Source organism: Crassostrea angulata, chromosome 1, assembly GCF_025612915.1.
Source record: "Crassostrea angulata isolate pt1a10 chromosome 1, ASM2561291v2, whole genome shotgun sequence".
Taxonomy (NCBI): Eukaryota; Metazoa; Mollusca; class Bivalvia; order Ostreida; family Ostreidae; genus Magallana; species Magallana angulata.
Window position 1 is genome coordinate 1,700,583 of NC_069111.1, and position 13,296 is coordinate 1,713,878.

General features: G+C 34.8%; 1 protein-coding gene across 6 annotated transcripts in view; it reads right to left on the bottom strand.

Annotated features, from left to right (window-relative positions):
• Positions 1 to 88: 88 nt before the first annotated feature.
• LOC128185726 (nostrin-like) overlaps positions 89 to 13,296 on the bottom strand; it is a 67,003-nt gene continuing 53,795 nt past the window's right edge. For 3 of the 6 annotated variants that reach the window (XM_052855374.1, XM_052855365.1, XM_052855382.1), the window contains exons 14-20: positions 9,170 to 9,319; positions 8,264 to 8,299; positions 6,032 to 6,168; positions 3,069 to 3,151; positions 2,688 to 2,739; positions 2,324 to 2,461; positions 89 to 2,037 (exon numbers count right to left, since the gene is read on the bottom strand). In XM_052855374.1, the coding sequence (XP_052711334.1) occupies positions 1,936 to 2,037; positions 2,324 to 2,461; positions 2,688 to 2,739; positions 3,069 to 3,151; positions 6,032 to 6,168; positions 8,264 to 8,299; positions 9,170 to 9,319 (698 nt within the window). In that variant the 3' untranslated portion in view covers positions 89 to 1,935. The remainder of the gene's footprint in view (positions 2,038 to 2,323; positions 2,462 to 2,687; positions 2,740 to 3,068; positions 3,152 to 6,031; positions 6,169 to 8,263; positions 8,300 to 9,169; positions 9,320 to 13,296) is intronic. The other 3 variants (XM_052855389.1, XM_052855399.1, XM_052855409.1) reach the window with 3 other exon arrangements.

Consider the following 13,296-nt stretch of genomic DNA (forward strand, 5'->3'; position numbering starts at 1 on the left):
GTAAAATTCACACTGTGACAAAATAACCTTAGTCATACTCCTCAAAAATCTCTATGAAACTACCCCAATTAATTATGTTTTATTTAAAAAAAAAAAGAAGAAAATACTCTTGCCAATTTTAGACCTATCTATGAAACCTTTAAGACTGCTAGTAACAAAAACAATGGCCAGATACAAACATATAGATTCTACATTTAACAAATATATTAGTTTATACATGAATACTGTATACAATGAACTATTTGCCCCTGTTTTATTTCAGCCCATCTCACCCCTGTCCTTGGTGGGCAAATTTAAGACTGGGCAAATTCCAATGTCTTAAGTTATCTTTTTTCACCCAACTTTAGGCAAGTTTAAGACAAGGTGCAACTGTTTGCAAGTGTAGAAGGGCGAAAAATATACAGGGCGAAAATAAACCTGTATACGATAAACCCTCAAATTGAAAACATAAATTATTTTCACAAAAAGAGAGAAGGCAGTCTGTATGTCTCTGAACTTGTGCCCAATCCAAATTTTTTATCTGTACAATTAAATTATGTCAAAATCATTTGAATAATGACTTCACCATCTCTACACAAAGTTATAAAAACAAATTGACAATGACTGGCCCCTTTGAAACATGCATTCACAATAATTCCTATGTGTATGTTAAAGATCTATGGCATAACAAACTAGTGTAAAATAGGCCAACAAAAATTAAATACTGGTCAGGACACACTCATGCGAGCAGTCAAATCATCACCTTAATCCAACTTTCAATTGATTACAAGAAATATTCTCAAGTTCACAAGAATCACATTATTCGGAATATTTCTCATTACAAACCAGGTCTTTAATATTTTTTGCCCTTTGTTTTATTATGAAAAAAAATTGATTGCAAATATTAGTCACTGTAAACGAGTTAATCATTCATAAATTGCCAAATAAAATCAAATTTGATGGTCAACAGATAGTAAACAATGTCACATATATATATATATAAAGTCATGGTGAACATTAACATAAATCAGGAAACAATCTATACGAAAATTCCACACTCATAAACATGTGCCACACTCTTGGTCCATTTCATGCTTCAGCCATATATAATAACATACATATTGCAAGAAATTTACAAATCTCATTGGATACAAAATGAAAGACATCGTAATGAAATAAAACAATCTATACATGCACATACATGTACTATCATATTGAAACATGTTTTTTATTGAAATTCAAATAAATTGTGTAACAGGCATAGTCTATGTAAACCCTCTCCAAATACATGTACACACACCACCAAGATAGCAATAACAAGTCAACCTTCAACAGAGGCCGCACTGAATTACATGGTGGTACCAGAAATCAAAATTGTAACTCTAGAATTTAATGCAAAGATCATCTAAGCAATTACGTCTCATAAATCACACAGCAAACATCAAGTGTTGAAACTTAAAATCTTCTCGCATGAAAGCTATTTCATTTGTTTGCATGTTTCACCAAAGTGTAAAAGATAAAAACAACGGTAAAAAATATTTACATCCATAATGGCTACATGTATTTTTAAGATATATATAAACAGAAAAATCTGAATGACAGACCCCATAAAAGGCCTTTCACATCAATTAAAAAACACTATGCGTATAAGTGATGCTGTGAATTAAATTCAGAACATCAGATTTTTCGTTGGTTTTGGGATTTATCAGAGTACTGTCCCCTTCACTATAGGATTCCTCTGGCCGCTGTTTCAGAACTCTTTCCTTTTTTGAGCGATCCGTTCAAAATCCTAACCACTTGTTCAGACATGGTTGTCCTTCCTGATATGTATGGCAATGTTTGTTTGTGGACATCTTTGGCTGTAGGATTGAGTATGCTTTACACAAAATCATGTTTACACACCTGTCAGGTTTCTGTCTTTGTCACACCTGCCCAGGTGTTTATACCTGTGCCCTGTTATACCTCCTTCAGGTATTTGAGGGGACACAGGGCATGCTTTTTGTTGGCTGCTTGGACACGAACCATTCCCATATTCTCCTCCCCTATCTGTAACACGATCTGAAAGTCAAAAATAATAAATAACTGTCACTGATGGTAAGCATTGTGACACAGATTATGGTCTTTAAATTCCCCTCCCTCCCTTCTGCTCCATTCTTATCTATTCAACACAAGTTCCTCTTTCCTTTATTTCTTCATCCTCATTTCAAACTTCTTTCCTTTTGGAGCAGATAATCAATAATGATACTTGACAAAAAGAAATCTACATACAGAACAAGGAACAGCTAGAAAATGTCAATTAGGGACAGGGAAGATAATCGATGGTAATTTACAGGTGTAAATTTACCTGGTCCTTGTGGAGCTTCATCCCGTTGCCCCCCTCCGTCAGGTGCATGGAATGGATCACCTGAAACACGCGCTGTCCGGTCTGGATCGGGATCAGGTAAGTCGCTGGAAAATAACCAACCTTGCCATTGCATTTACCCTGAAAAATAAAACAGAGCAAATTTAAAAATATGTAGATGTCTTCTTTTAATAGTGTACATACTATTTTATAGTACTTTCTTAACAAAAGAAATACAAAACTATTTTATTCTCTTAAAAAAGAACTATTCTTTAAATAAAAACATGCAAGTTTCACTTCAACAGTTCTCTCACCACCTTGTGAAACTTCACAGACTGACCGCTAAGACAATGTGAAGGTCACTTACCTTCCACCAGTCCTGATCAGAGCTGTCCAACACATTGACCCTCCACCCCGCCCTGCCAAAAACAAGATTACACTCAGACTCAGACTCGGTCAATACAAGACGCAGAAAATTGACAAATCTAACGGCTAGTCATTGATATAGAGCAGTGTACAGGTTTGTCATTGGAAAGGACTCAGAGAAGTCATTTGATGTGGCCAGTGTCTTGTTATTGAAAAAAAAAGCATGTTTTTATGACCAGATGTGGCTTTTGATTGTGAAATTCTGTACTAATTCACACAAAAGTAAGAGAGTCCACCTAGAGTTTGATATGGGAGGTAAATTTAAATCTTTAACAGTATTAACCACTACGACAAATCTGACCTGTGTGACCTTGATTCATACCTAAGGTCAAGGTCGTCTTTTTCTTTTCCTTTGAAATTGTACAACACAACGTACAACTGAGTATTCTGTTTCTTTTGGCTTTTCTGGAAGTAAAATTAGAAAAATTTCAGATGATAAACGGTAACTCTGAGTCCAACACCATATTTCTCTCCATGGAATTTGACTAACAATCATCTCTATTTCTTTTTTAACAGGTAACCTTACCTAAGAGTACTTTAGCTTCTCTCTTAAACGTACTTATCAATATTAACAGAATAGCAGTTGTATTATTGTCACAGCTGTTGTTTTAATGGAAACCATTAATCATTAATCTTGCAACTGACAATACAGAATGAAAAAGTCATGAAATCATTCAGTAGCTTGGAAAAAGAATATATCTCATGTTTTTCCTAAAATAATTTTGTTAAAAATTTAAAAGGTTTGATGTAATGGGTTAAAAATGAAACAGTTGTTATTGCCACCAAGGGACATTCATTGACAAGAGAATCATGCATGCAGTATGTAATGGTACATGAAATTTGAAATTCAGCAATGAAATGAATGATTTAACATGAATATTAAGAGATTGCATTCAATTCATTGCTGAATCAAGCTAAGTGCAGGGTTCTGAAGTCTGCATGTAAGTGCATGTACCACAGATTTACTTAAAGTGAACTAAGCTTTCCCAAAGAATGATGTACGGCTTCCTTTAACATATGCCCAAAACTTAAAAGCTGCTAAAACTCTAGCAAATGCACATTTACATCCTGAAATAGTGTGTGTAAAAGATAGCATGTTTCCACTACTATTTTGCTTTAATTAGGAAATGATGACATCAACAATATGTCAAAAGAAAAAAATGGCACATTTTAAATTCTCATGGTTTTTTAGGAGGAAAGAATGTGTTAATGCAACCATCCCCCACAACAAAATTTATATAGATAGTGTGGAATCATAGCCATTTACAGGAGAATCTCCCAGTCCTAAACTTTTCTCACAAACCAATCACAGGCAGCCCCTAAATGTCCTAGATCTATCTCACAACAAATCACAGGCAGCCTCTATGTAGGGAATCCCCCAGTCCTAGATCTATCTCAAGAACCAATTACAGGCAGCCCCTAAGTAGGGAATCTCCATTCCTAAATCTATCTCACGAACTAATCGCAGGCAGCCTCTATGTAGAGAATCCCCCTGTCCTAAATCTATCTCACGAACCAATCACAGGCAGTCCTAATTAGGGAATCCCCCAGTCCTAGATCTATCTCATGAACCAATCACAGACAGTCCTAATTAGGGAATCTCCCAGTCCTAGATCTATCTCATGAACCAATCACAGACAGCCCTTGTTTGGGAATCTCCCACTCCTAGATCTATCTCATGAACCAATCACAGACAGCCCTAATTAAGGAATCTCCCAGTCCTAGATCTATCTCATGAACCAATCACAACAAGCCCTAATTAGGGAATCTCCCAGTCCTAGATCTATCTCATGAACCATTCACAGGCAGCCCTAATTTGGGAATCCCCCAGTCCTAGATCTATCTCATGAACCAATCACAGACAGCCCTAATTTGGGAATCTCCCAGTCCTAGATCTATCTCATGAACCAATCACAGGCAGCCCTAATTTGGGAATCTCCCAGTCCTAGATCTATCTCATGAACCAATCACAGACAGCCCTTGTTTGGGAATCCCCCAGTCCTAGATCTATCTCATGAACAAATCACAGACAGCCCTTGTTTGGGAATCTCCCAGTCCTAGATCTATCTCATGAACCAATCACAGACAGCCCTAATTTGGGAATCCCCCAGTCCTAGATCTATCTCATGAACAAATCACAGACAGCTCTTGTTTGGGAATCTCCCAGTCCTAGATCTATCTCATGAACCAATCACAACAAGCCCTAATTTGGGAATCCCCCAGTCATAGATCTATCTCATGAACAAATCACAGACAGCCCTAATTAGGGAATCTCCCAGTCTTAGATCTATCTCATGAACCAATCACAGACAGCCCTAATTTGGGAATCTCCCAGTCTTAGATCTATCTCATGAACAAATCACAGACAGCCCTAATTTGGGAATCCCCCAGTCCTAGATCTATCTCATGAACCAATCACAGACAGCCCTAATTTGGGAATCCCCCAGTCCTAGATCTATCTCACGAACAAATCACAGACAGCCCTAATTAGGGAATCTCCCAGTCTTAGATCTATCTCATGAACAAATCACAGACAGCCCTAATTAGGGAATCCCCCAGTCCTAGATCTATCTCATGAACAAATCACAGACAGCCCTTGTTTGGGAATCTCCCACTCCTAGATCTATCTCATGAGCCAATCACAGCAAGCCCTAATCAGGGAATCTCCCAGTCCTAGATCTATCTCATGAACAAATCACAGGCAGTCCTAATTTGGGAATCTCCCAGTCCTAAATCTATCTCATGAACCAATCACAACAAGCCCTAATTTGGGAATCTCCCAGTCCTAGATCTATCTCATGAACCAATCACAGACAGCCCTAATTTGGGAATCCCCCAGTCCTAGATCTATCTCATGAACAAATCACAGACAGCCCTAATTAGGGAATCTCCCAGTCTTAGATCTATCTCATGAACAAATCACAGACAGCCCTAATTTGGGAATCCCCCAGTCCTAGATCTATCTCATGAACAAATCACAGACAGCCCTAATTAGGGAATCTCCCAGTCTTAGATCTATCTCATAAACAAATCACAGACAGCCCTAATTAGGGAATCCCCCAGTCCTAGATCTATCTCATGAACCAATCACAGACAGCCCTAATTAGGGAATCCCCCAGTCCTAGATCTATCTCATGAACTAGCCATTACAACTTATCTAATTATTTAGGAATCTCCCAGTCCTATATCTATCTTACAAATCAATCACATATTAGTAACTAACAAAGGACCCGCCACTTGTAGATCTATCTCCCAAACCAAACACAAGTTATATTTGGTGCTTACTGGGGAATCCTTTGGTGATTGAGTGTAGCTCAGTTTGTCCTCCAGCTCCAGGGAACTCGCTCGATTGGAGGAACTAGCAAACTTCTTGCGTAGATTTGCTGCTGAAAATACATACTTCTCATCGGGGCTTGTGGACCCTGTTTAAAACAAATGGCAAGATTGTTTACAAATAAAACGGTTACACTCAATTTGTCAGAGGTCACAGGTGTAAATCTTACTTAGACAATACATTTTTGGATATACAAGTATTTTATAGCAAAGACACATTATCATCAAAATTTGTCACTCTACAGAATGCAATCGTAGATCTTATGTAATATTATCTTTTGTAATCATGTTTGATAAACATTTTATTATAATCCTTACAAAATAATGAACTTCTATGTTCAGTATAATCATTAAATCTTTTTAATATATACATCATTGTTTAAATATACATGTACATAACTTTCTTTCTTTGTTTATAGTATCATATTTTTCTTGGCATATTTCTATGATAGGTGTTTCTCAACTGAATGTGTTGTAATGGAAAATGAAATAATTTCATCCTTTAACTGACACATGAATAATTCAAGAATTGCAAAATCGTTCATTCATGTATTTCACAAACAACATGCAATGCATTGCCATTTACGATAATTTAAATTATGCACGTTATATGATAACTTGTCCCAGAAATAGCTGTACACTGTGGTAATTATGATTTGAAAGTTAGGAATGCATCTAGATGATTGATTTTGTGTTCAGTGATGTAAAACTAAGGGAATGTAGAAATTGGTGCTGCATGCAGTTCAGTAAATTGGAGTGCCTTTAGAAAATTTAAACTACGTACTATGTACAGTGCATTAAGCCTTAAATCAAATTTAATATTTCTACTTCCACCTGATTTGTGAATTATTATTAAACGGCTCGATAAGTTTGAGCTATCAAATTATCAATGTTCTGTAGTAGCTTCCTTATTTGTTGTCATAAAAAGGCGATTATTTTCAAGGGTAAGATAAAAACAACTTCTATCATGCTTCTGTTTGGTTAAATTATAAAGGTCCTGAAGAAAAACAAATTACAGATTAATAGCTGTGTGTTGTAAACCGACAAGAGAAAATCTTTTATGATCTTTTGTTATATGAGACAGACAATTTAAACAATTAAATTAATGATATCGTTTATGATGCTACCTTTTTCCCATTTATTATTTCTTCAGTTCTTTAGCGTTAGATGGAAACCAATATTGAAACAATTATGCCTCTTCAATCAGGCTACACACTTACAGAAGGAACTAAACTTTCTACAGTAAAACTCCTTTAGTACAAACACAGACATAGCAAATTCATGGTTATAGCAAAACTTTGCCTAGTCATGGCAACTTGTCAAATATATACATGGTTCCTGTAAGGTTCTGTAATCATCCACAGTGATTAACGAGATTTTGCTTGTGTTCAAGTCTGTAAGATGTATTAGCAATATAATTTAATTTCCAATCAACTTATTATTCAAACAGTGTAATAAATTCATATGTGCATGTATATTGATAAGTTTTCAGGTAAAACAATGTGAATCGTATATTGTCTGAAATACTACTGAAGAAGGGAAGATATGTCGTATTAGATAATCAAAAACACTATTTTTTGCATCTCAGATACTATTTAAAGGTGACTTAAGATTTCTTTATTTTCAGTAAAATATTTCTAATTTACAAAACTTGTCTAAATGTTTTTACCTGAAAATCATGGTTAACTTATGTAAAGATATTAATTTCAATAATTTTGAAACTCATTTTGAAATTGTAGGCATAAAAGTTTACTATAGTAATGAATTCGTAACCTACCCAATTGTTATGAATATAAACTGGGTTGGGGCACCATATGACTTATAAACTGCCAGTTGATTTATAAGAAAGCATTCTAAACTGTTCCATGTGAAGCCAATTAATTCTTGTATGAATTGAGTTGCATTTATCGGTAAGTTAATTCGCAAGTTCATTAATATCTCAAAATATACATCAGAATGAATGCTTTTAACCAGGATGAAAGACTATAGAAAAACAATTGTCTTCTTTTAATTGGGGATAAGTACATATATAATCTCTGTAATAATGAACGAGTAATGCATACAAATAGATGTGGAGTATAATACTGAAATTGCTTATTTTTGTGTTGATAAAAAAAAGGCATGCATCATGTTTCTGACCCCGAGTGGCAGGTCGACCTCGGAGCCCGCCCGCAGGGTACTTACCTACATTCTCTGGAGCCAGCCGCGAATTTAGTGGACCTATGTAGGAAAAGAGAAGTCAGATCACAAAGGGGGATAACTCACAACATTGCCAAAGGTCAGGAAAAAAGGGCAAAACAGTCGCCTTCAGTCAAAGGGAATTAATTAATATAACAATTGGAGAAAGGGAGATAACAGATTTAGGAAAAAGAAGTCAAGACAAAAAGAGAGAAAATAGAGATTTTTATCATCAAAAGCCATGGGAATATCATTAAGAGAAAAAAAAACTGTAAAGCTACATAATATTTGTCAGAAATGAACTAAGATTTATTACAAATTAAAGGACTACAACTAAAAGTTGACAGAGAGAAAAATATCATCTACAAGTAAGCCTTGTCTCTAGGCGCTCTGAGAATTGTAGTGGCATCGATTTCTAAATCATTACGAGGGGGATCTGACATTTAATGAATCCCTTGTGTCACCCCTTTTCCTTCTTCAATTCATATTCTTGATTTAAGCTTGTACATATAAATCAAATAAATTTGTCATCCTACTTATGATATGAAAAAGATTTACCACAGACAAGATGATGAAAATTGTTGTGTTACATTAATTTTTTAATCTTTTTGCAAATTAATACTGAGAGAATTAAAATTGATAGGTAGTTAGAATTAATAGCTCTACATTACACACACACAAAAATTGATTAGAATAATACTGAGCTCAAATTACTTCAAATCATATTAAGATTTTGCAAATAATATACCACAATATTAAAAGGGTGCTTCAGTTATACACAGCCAGGAAATAACTGTAATTAGGAAAAGGGATAATTAGCTAGATGATTAATTAAGAGGAATGGCTGAAAACAGATAAGACAGGGAGGGTAAGACATCAACAAAGAGTTAGCACTGGTTAACATAAAGTCACCTCCAAAACATGTGTTAGTAAAGGAGCTGCTCTTTTTCTTTGTCGTCTCGTCGATTGCCAGCAGATGTTTCGACGGTTCAGGGGTGTCCAACGAAAAACTTTTCATGCGAGAATTCAACTTTTTTCGCCGATTTTTCGGACTGTGGCTTGCTACAAACAGAATGTAGAAACTTCACAGAGCTAATATAGAGTATCACTCAGAACCGTCGCACATGATGGTACTTTGATTATTACCATTTATGAATAATGTATTTATTTTAGTGTCACAGAAACCTTTCATGAACTTCCACTAGACCTTATCATTCTTGAACTGAAAGACAATAAACTACTTAACTTTCAATATATTTCACTGGAATGACTCTAGCTTGATTAGCCATAACGTTGTCTAGCCAGAATCTCATCTCCTATCTACCGCACAGAGCCGGTATAACACCAATAAGTGTAATACCAATAAGTATAATAGCGTGGGACAAAGCCAACATGACACAGAAATTAGCGCCCAGCAGTAATGTGACAATAACGGAACCCTGCCTCCGGACAGCCAGAAATTAGAACAAAGGCAATAGCTGGCCGATATAAAACTCCAGTCTGTCACCGAGGTGAGAGTCATTAAGATGGCTACAGAGCCAGACCCAGAATGGAGAAACAGAAGATGTATTACAGTATATTGTCTTTATTACTAGACCAACAAATGTCATATTACAGTGTATCAACCTCACTGACAAAACTTGTTTTCTATCACTTTCACAAAGATTTAATGTTCTATAATCAATAGTAAGGACAAAAAAAATAATATATTGAGAACAAGTGACACACACAATGCTTCTAGCTGTAACTTGATTCTTCTTGTTTAAATTCTACACGGACAACATTAGTCGTACAATTACTAATTTAATGGTGTATTGTCCCCTTCACCATCCCTCCCAGTAAGTTAACCTGGGTGGGGTAGGTCAAAGGTTCAAAGAGTCATAGATCTGTATGCCTATAAAGGAAGGCGTATATTGAAATAAAAGAAAATCTTAAGAAAATATCAAAAACAACAACAAAACATCTGCTATAGACATCCATCAGGAACAAAACAAATTACTGTAGAACTGTTTTTTTCTGTGGGTGCTTTTTCGATGCTGAAATAGAATTATTCTGGTTTTTTTACTGCATAACTTTTTTGTGACTTCTGAATCAGTGACTATATAAGTATAAGATTCACGTTTTTTTACAATTGATTTTTTAACACTTGAAATGATACTGCTAAATTAAGCAAATACAGCACCTCTCAGAAGAGTCCAGTTATACAGGGCTGGTAATTAAACCAAAAAAAAAGCAATACAGCTAGTAAAACATTTGTCATATATGCTTGAACCATAACAGAGGAAAAAGAGCAAAGAACTTTGAAGTAACGTGTTAAGTCATCAAAATCAAGTTTAGATTACCATACTTGTTCCTATTGATGTCCTAAAGTGATGCAATCAAAAGCTTTTGACCAGTAACCAAGCATCATTGCACTTTTTTCTTTTAATGACAAAACAATTAATATATAATACATTATTTTTCAAAAAGGAGGTAGTTCTTGAATTGATTCAAAACAGCACATCTGATTTAAAAGTATATGTAATCAATATTTCGCAGGGTCCAAAATATTACCGCATATGACATCGGTATATCAATTTATTAACAAGAGGATCAATTACAACACAAAAAAATTTGCCGATACACGCTTTCTCACTGTTTGGGACGGTAATAGGATCAATTATGGTAAAAAATACGGCTACATCAAAAGTTCTGACTTGATTTCAGAGTAAGAAACAAGGTACTGTGCAGACAATAATAAATCTATGTGTGTAATATCAAAGTCAAACAAAAACAATTCTTTACACACTAATGTTATCACAAAATGCTGATTGAAAATGATTAATATCTACATACATATATATATATAGAAATAACAACAATGAAAAAATGGAAAATGTTTGTAAAAAAGATAGGGCATTATAGGATTGATAAAATCCCATTTGAACAACATGACAATTCAACATGAAAGTCAATACAACAGCGGCAGAGCAGTATAACGTGTACACATAGAAAAATTAGCCACAAAATCTTCTCAACACATGGCTGTAACATTTCAGGTTTTATTGCAAAAAATTTTTAATTACGAAAGCTAAATTGTATGGACCCATAAAAGAAATACCCGGTATATAATTTCCATTGTCAAAATTACAAAAAGTGAGATGAAAATAAAGCTGTTGTTCTTCATCTCTTTATTTCTCATTCACAGAATGGATAAGTGTTTTCTTTACAGGGTAAAAATAAAAGAAGAAATGTTTGCAGAAATTTAGCAAAGTGTAAATTACAAAACAGATTGCTGGCTTTTAACAGTTGACTTAAGAAAAAAATTAAAAATAGAAAGCAGCAAGTTTTTACAATTTGAAAAGAAAACAGCCGGTGCATTTTACTTCTGTTTAATTGAAATGAATTAAGCCAGAACAAAAACAATCAACCAAAAAAAAATTGGTGTCAAAAGCCAATATAAAAAGTAGGTCAAGCTATTACTGCCTTTCAAAACAAGAGTATAGACAATTTTTACAGAGTTCAATCAATGTCAAAACTTCATAAAAGCAGGATGTTGCTTACAAAGGTAAGATAAAAGACTGTCAATCTACAAGAAAGCTAAATGTAAACAATACATAGCCACAAAGTGGTCCTAATGGAAAACCATCAATAAAAATTACCATGTAGGGTTAAACGTCAGAAAGGAATGTTCTAGGATGCACTGAAGGGAGTAAAGGGTAGGGGAGGGCGATATAATAGCTCAAAGGGGAGGGGGTTATTACAATACAAAAAGGTTACAAATATCACACATAATTACAGTTGGTTACAGTCATAGATGACAAAAAGACTTAACGGAATCAACAATATAGAGTTAATGTTCAATACTGTCCAATGGTATAGTGTGTTACTTACAAACTTTGGGGCTTACTGATAACTTTGGGCTGATAATTTGTTATTTGTGGTATGTAGGTATACCCAGAAGATTTGGCGGTTGTTGATACTTTCGATCAGAAAGATGAGAGTAGTCTTATCTTGTTGGACTATACCATAATTTAATGTCATAAATCTTTTCTCAGAAAAAAGTTAAATTAACTTCGGATAAACAATTAGTTAAAAACTTGGGAGAAAAGATTGTTAACAAATATACAGTTAGAAATATTTTGTTAGAAAAATTTGTTAGAAATAGCTTTAAATCACAATAAATTTAGTTTCACAATGGAATTGGTTGACTTTGGCTCTAACATTGTAACAAAGCCATTTTGTCATTGTAAACCAGGCAATGTATGAGGATTGCCTAGGTCTGGCAAGTGTAGGCAAGAAGTAACCGAGTGTAGACAGGAAGTGACCCAAGGTCAAAGGTCGCGGTCAAAAAGGAATTATGAAGGGAGAAGAGCTCTGCTTTTTGATGACTGGGCAGGTTTGTTTGTAGTAATTCTTGAAATCACCGCCTAAGCTTGGGTCAGCTGGGCCTGTCAAAAACAATGTCTGTCTTAAAACAGCGACTCTTTTAAAATATGCTGTTAATTCATATTGACAATAGAAAAATTCAAATGCCAAGCTGAAGCTGAAAAAAGGAAGTCGCAAAAAAAAAGAAAAAGTTATAAGCTTAATATATAGACAGTGCAGCTTTAGCAAAAGTGTGAAAGCATATGAAAAAATGCTCTTAAGCTTAGTAAAGCAAAACAAAATAACAATGTAATAAAAGTGTACAACTTGATTTAAAGTCAATTGGATATCTTAGTAGATTTCCAACAGAGAGCAAGTGATGACAAATAGCTTCGAAAAACAAATTGCTTCGAAAAACAAATTGCTTTGAAAAACAAACTGCTTATCAAGAATCTTTTAACAGTAAACTGTATCTACAAATAGATTCAAAGATATCAAACTTTATCAGACATGATAAACAACAGTGTTCCTCCAAGCAACATTCAAAATGAAAGCAGCCAATGAGAGGTTTGCATAGATTAGCTATTTATATATAGCCAATCAGCTTGCTTGTAAGAAGTGTTATATCGGCCAATCACAATTAAGCTTGTAGAAGATCCCTGATTGGCAAGGCCTCATTGTGGTAGAGCTCT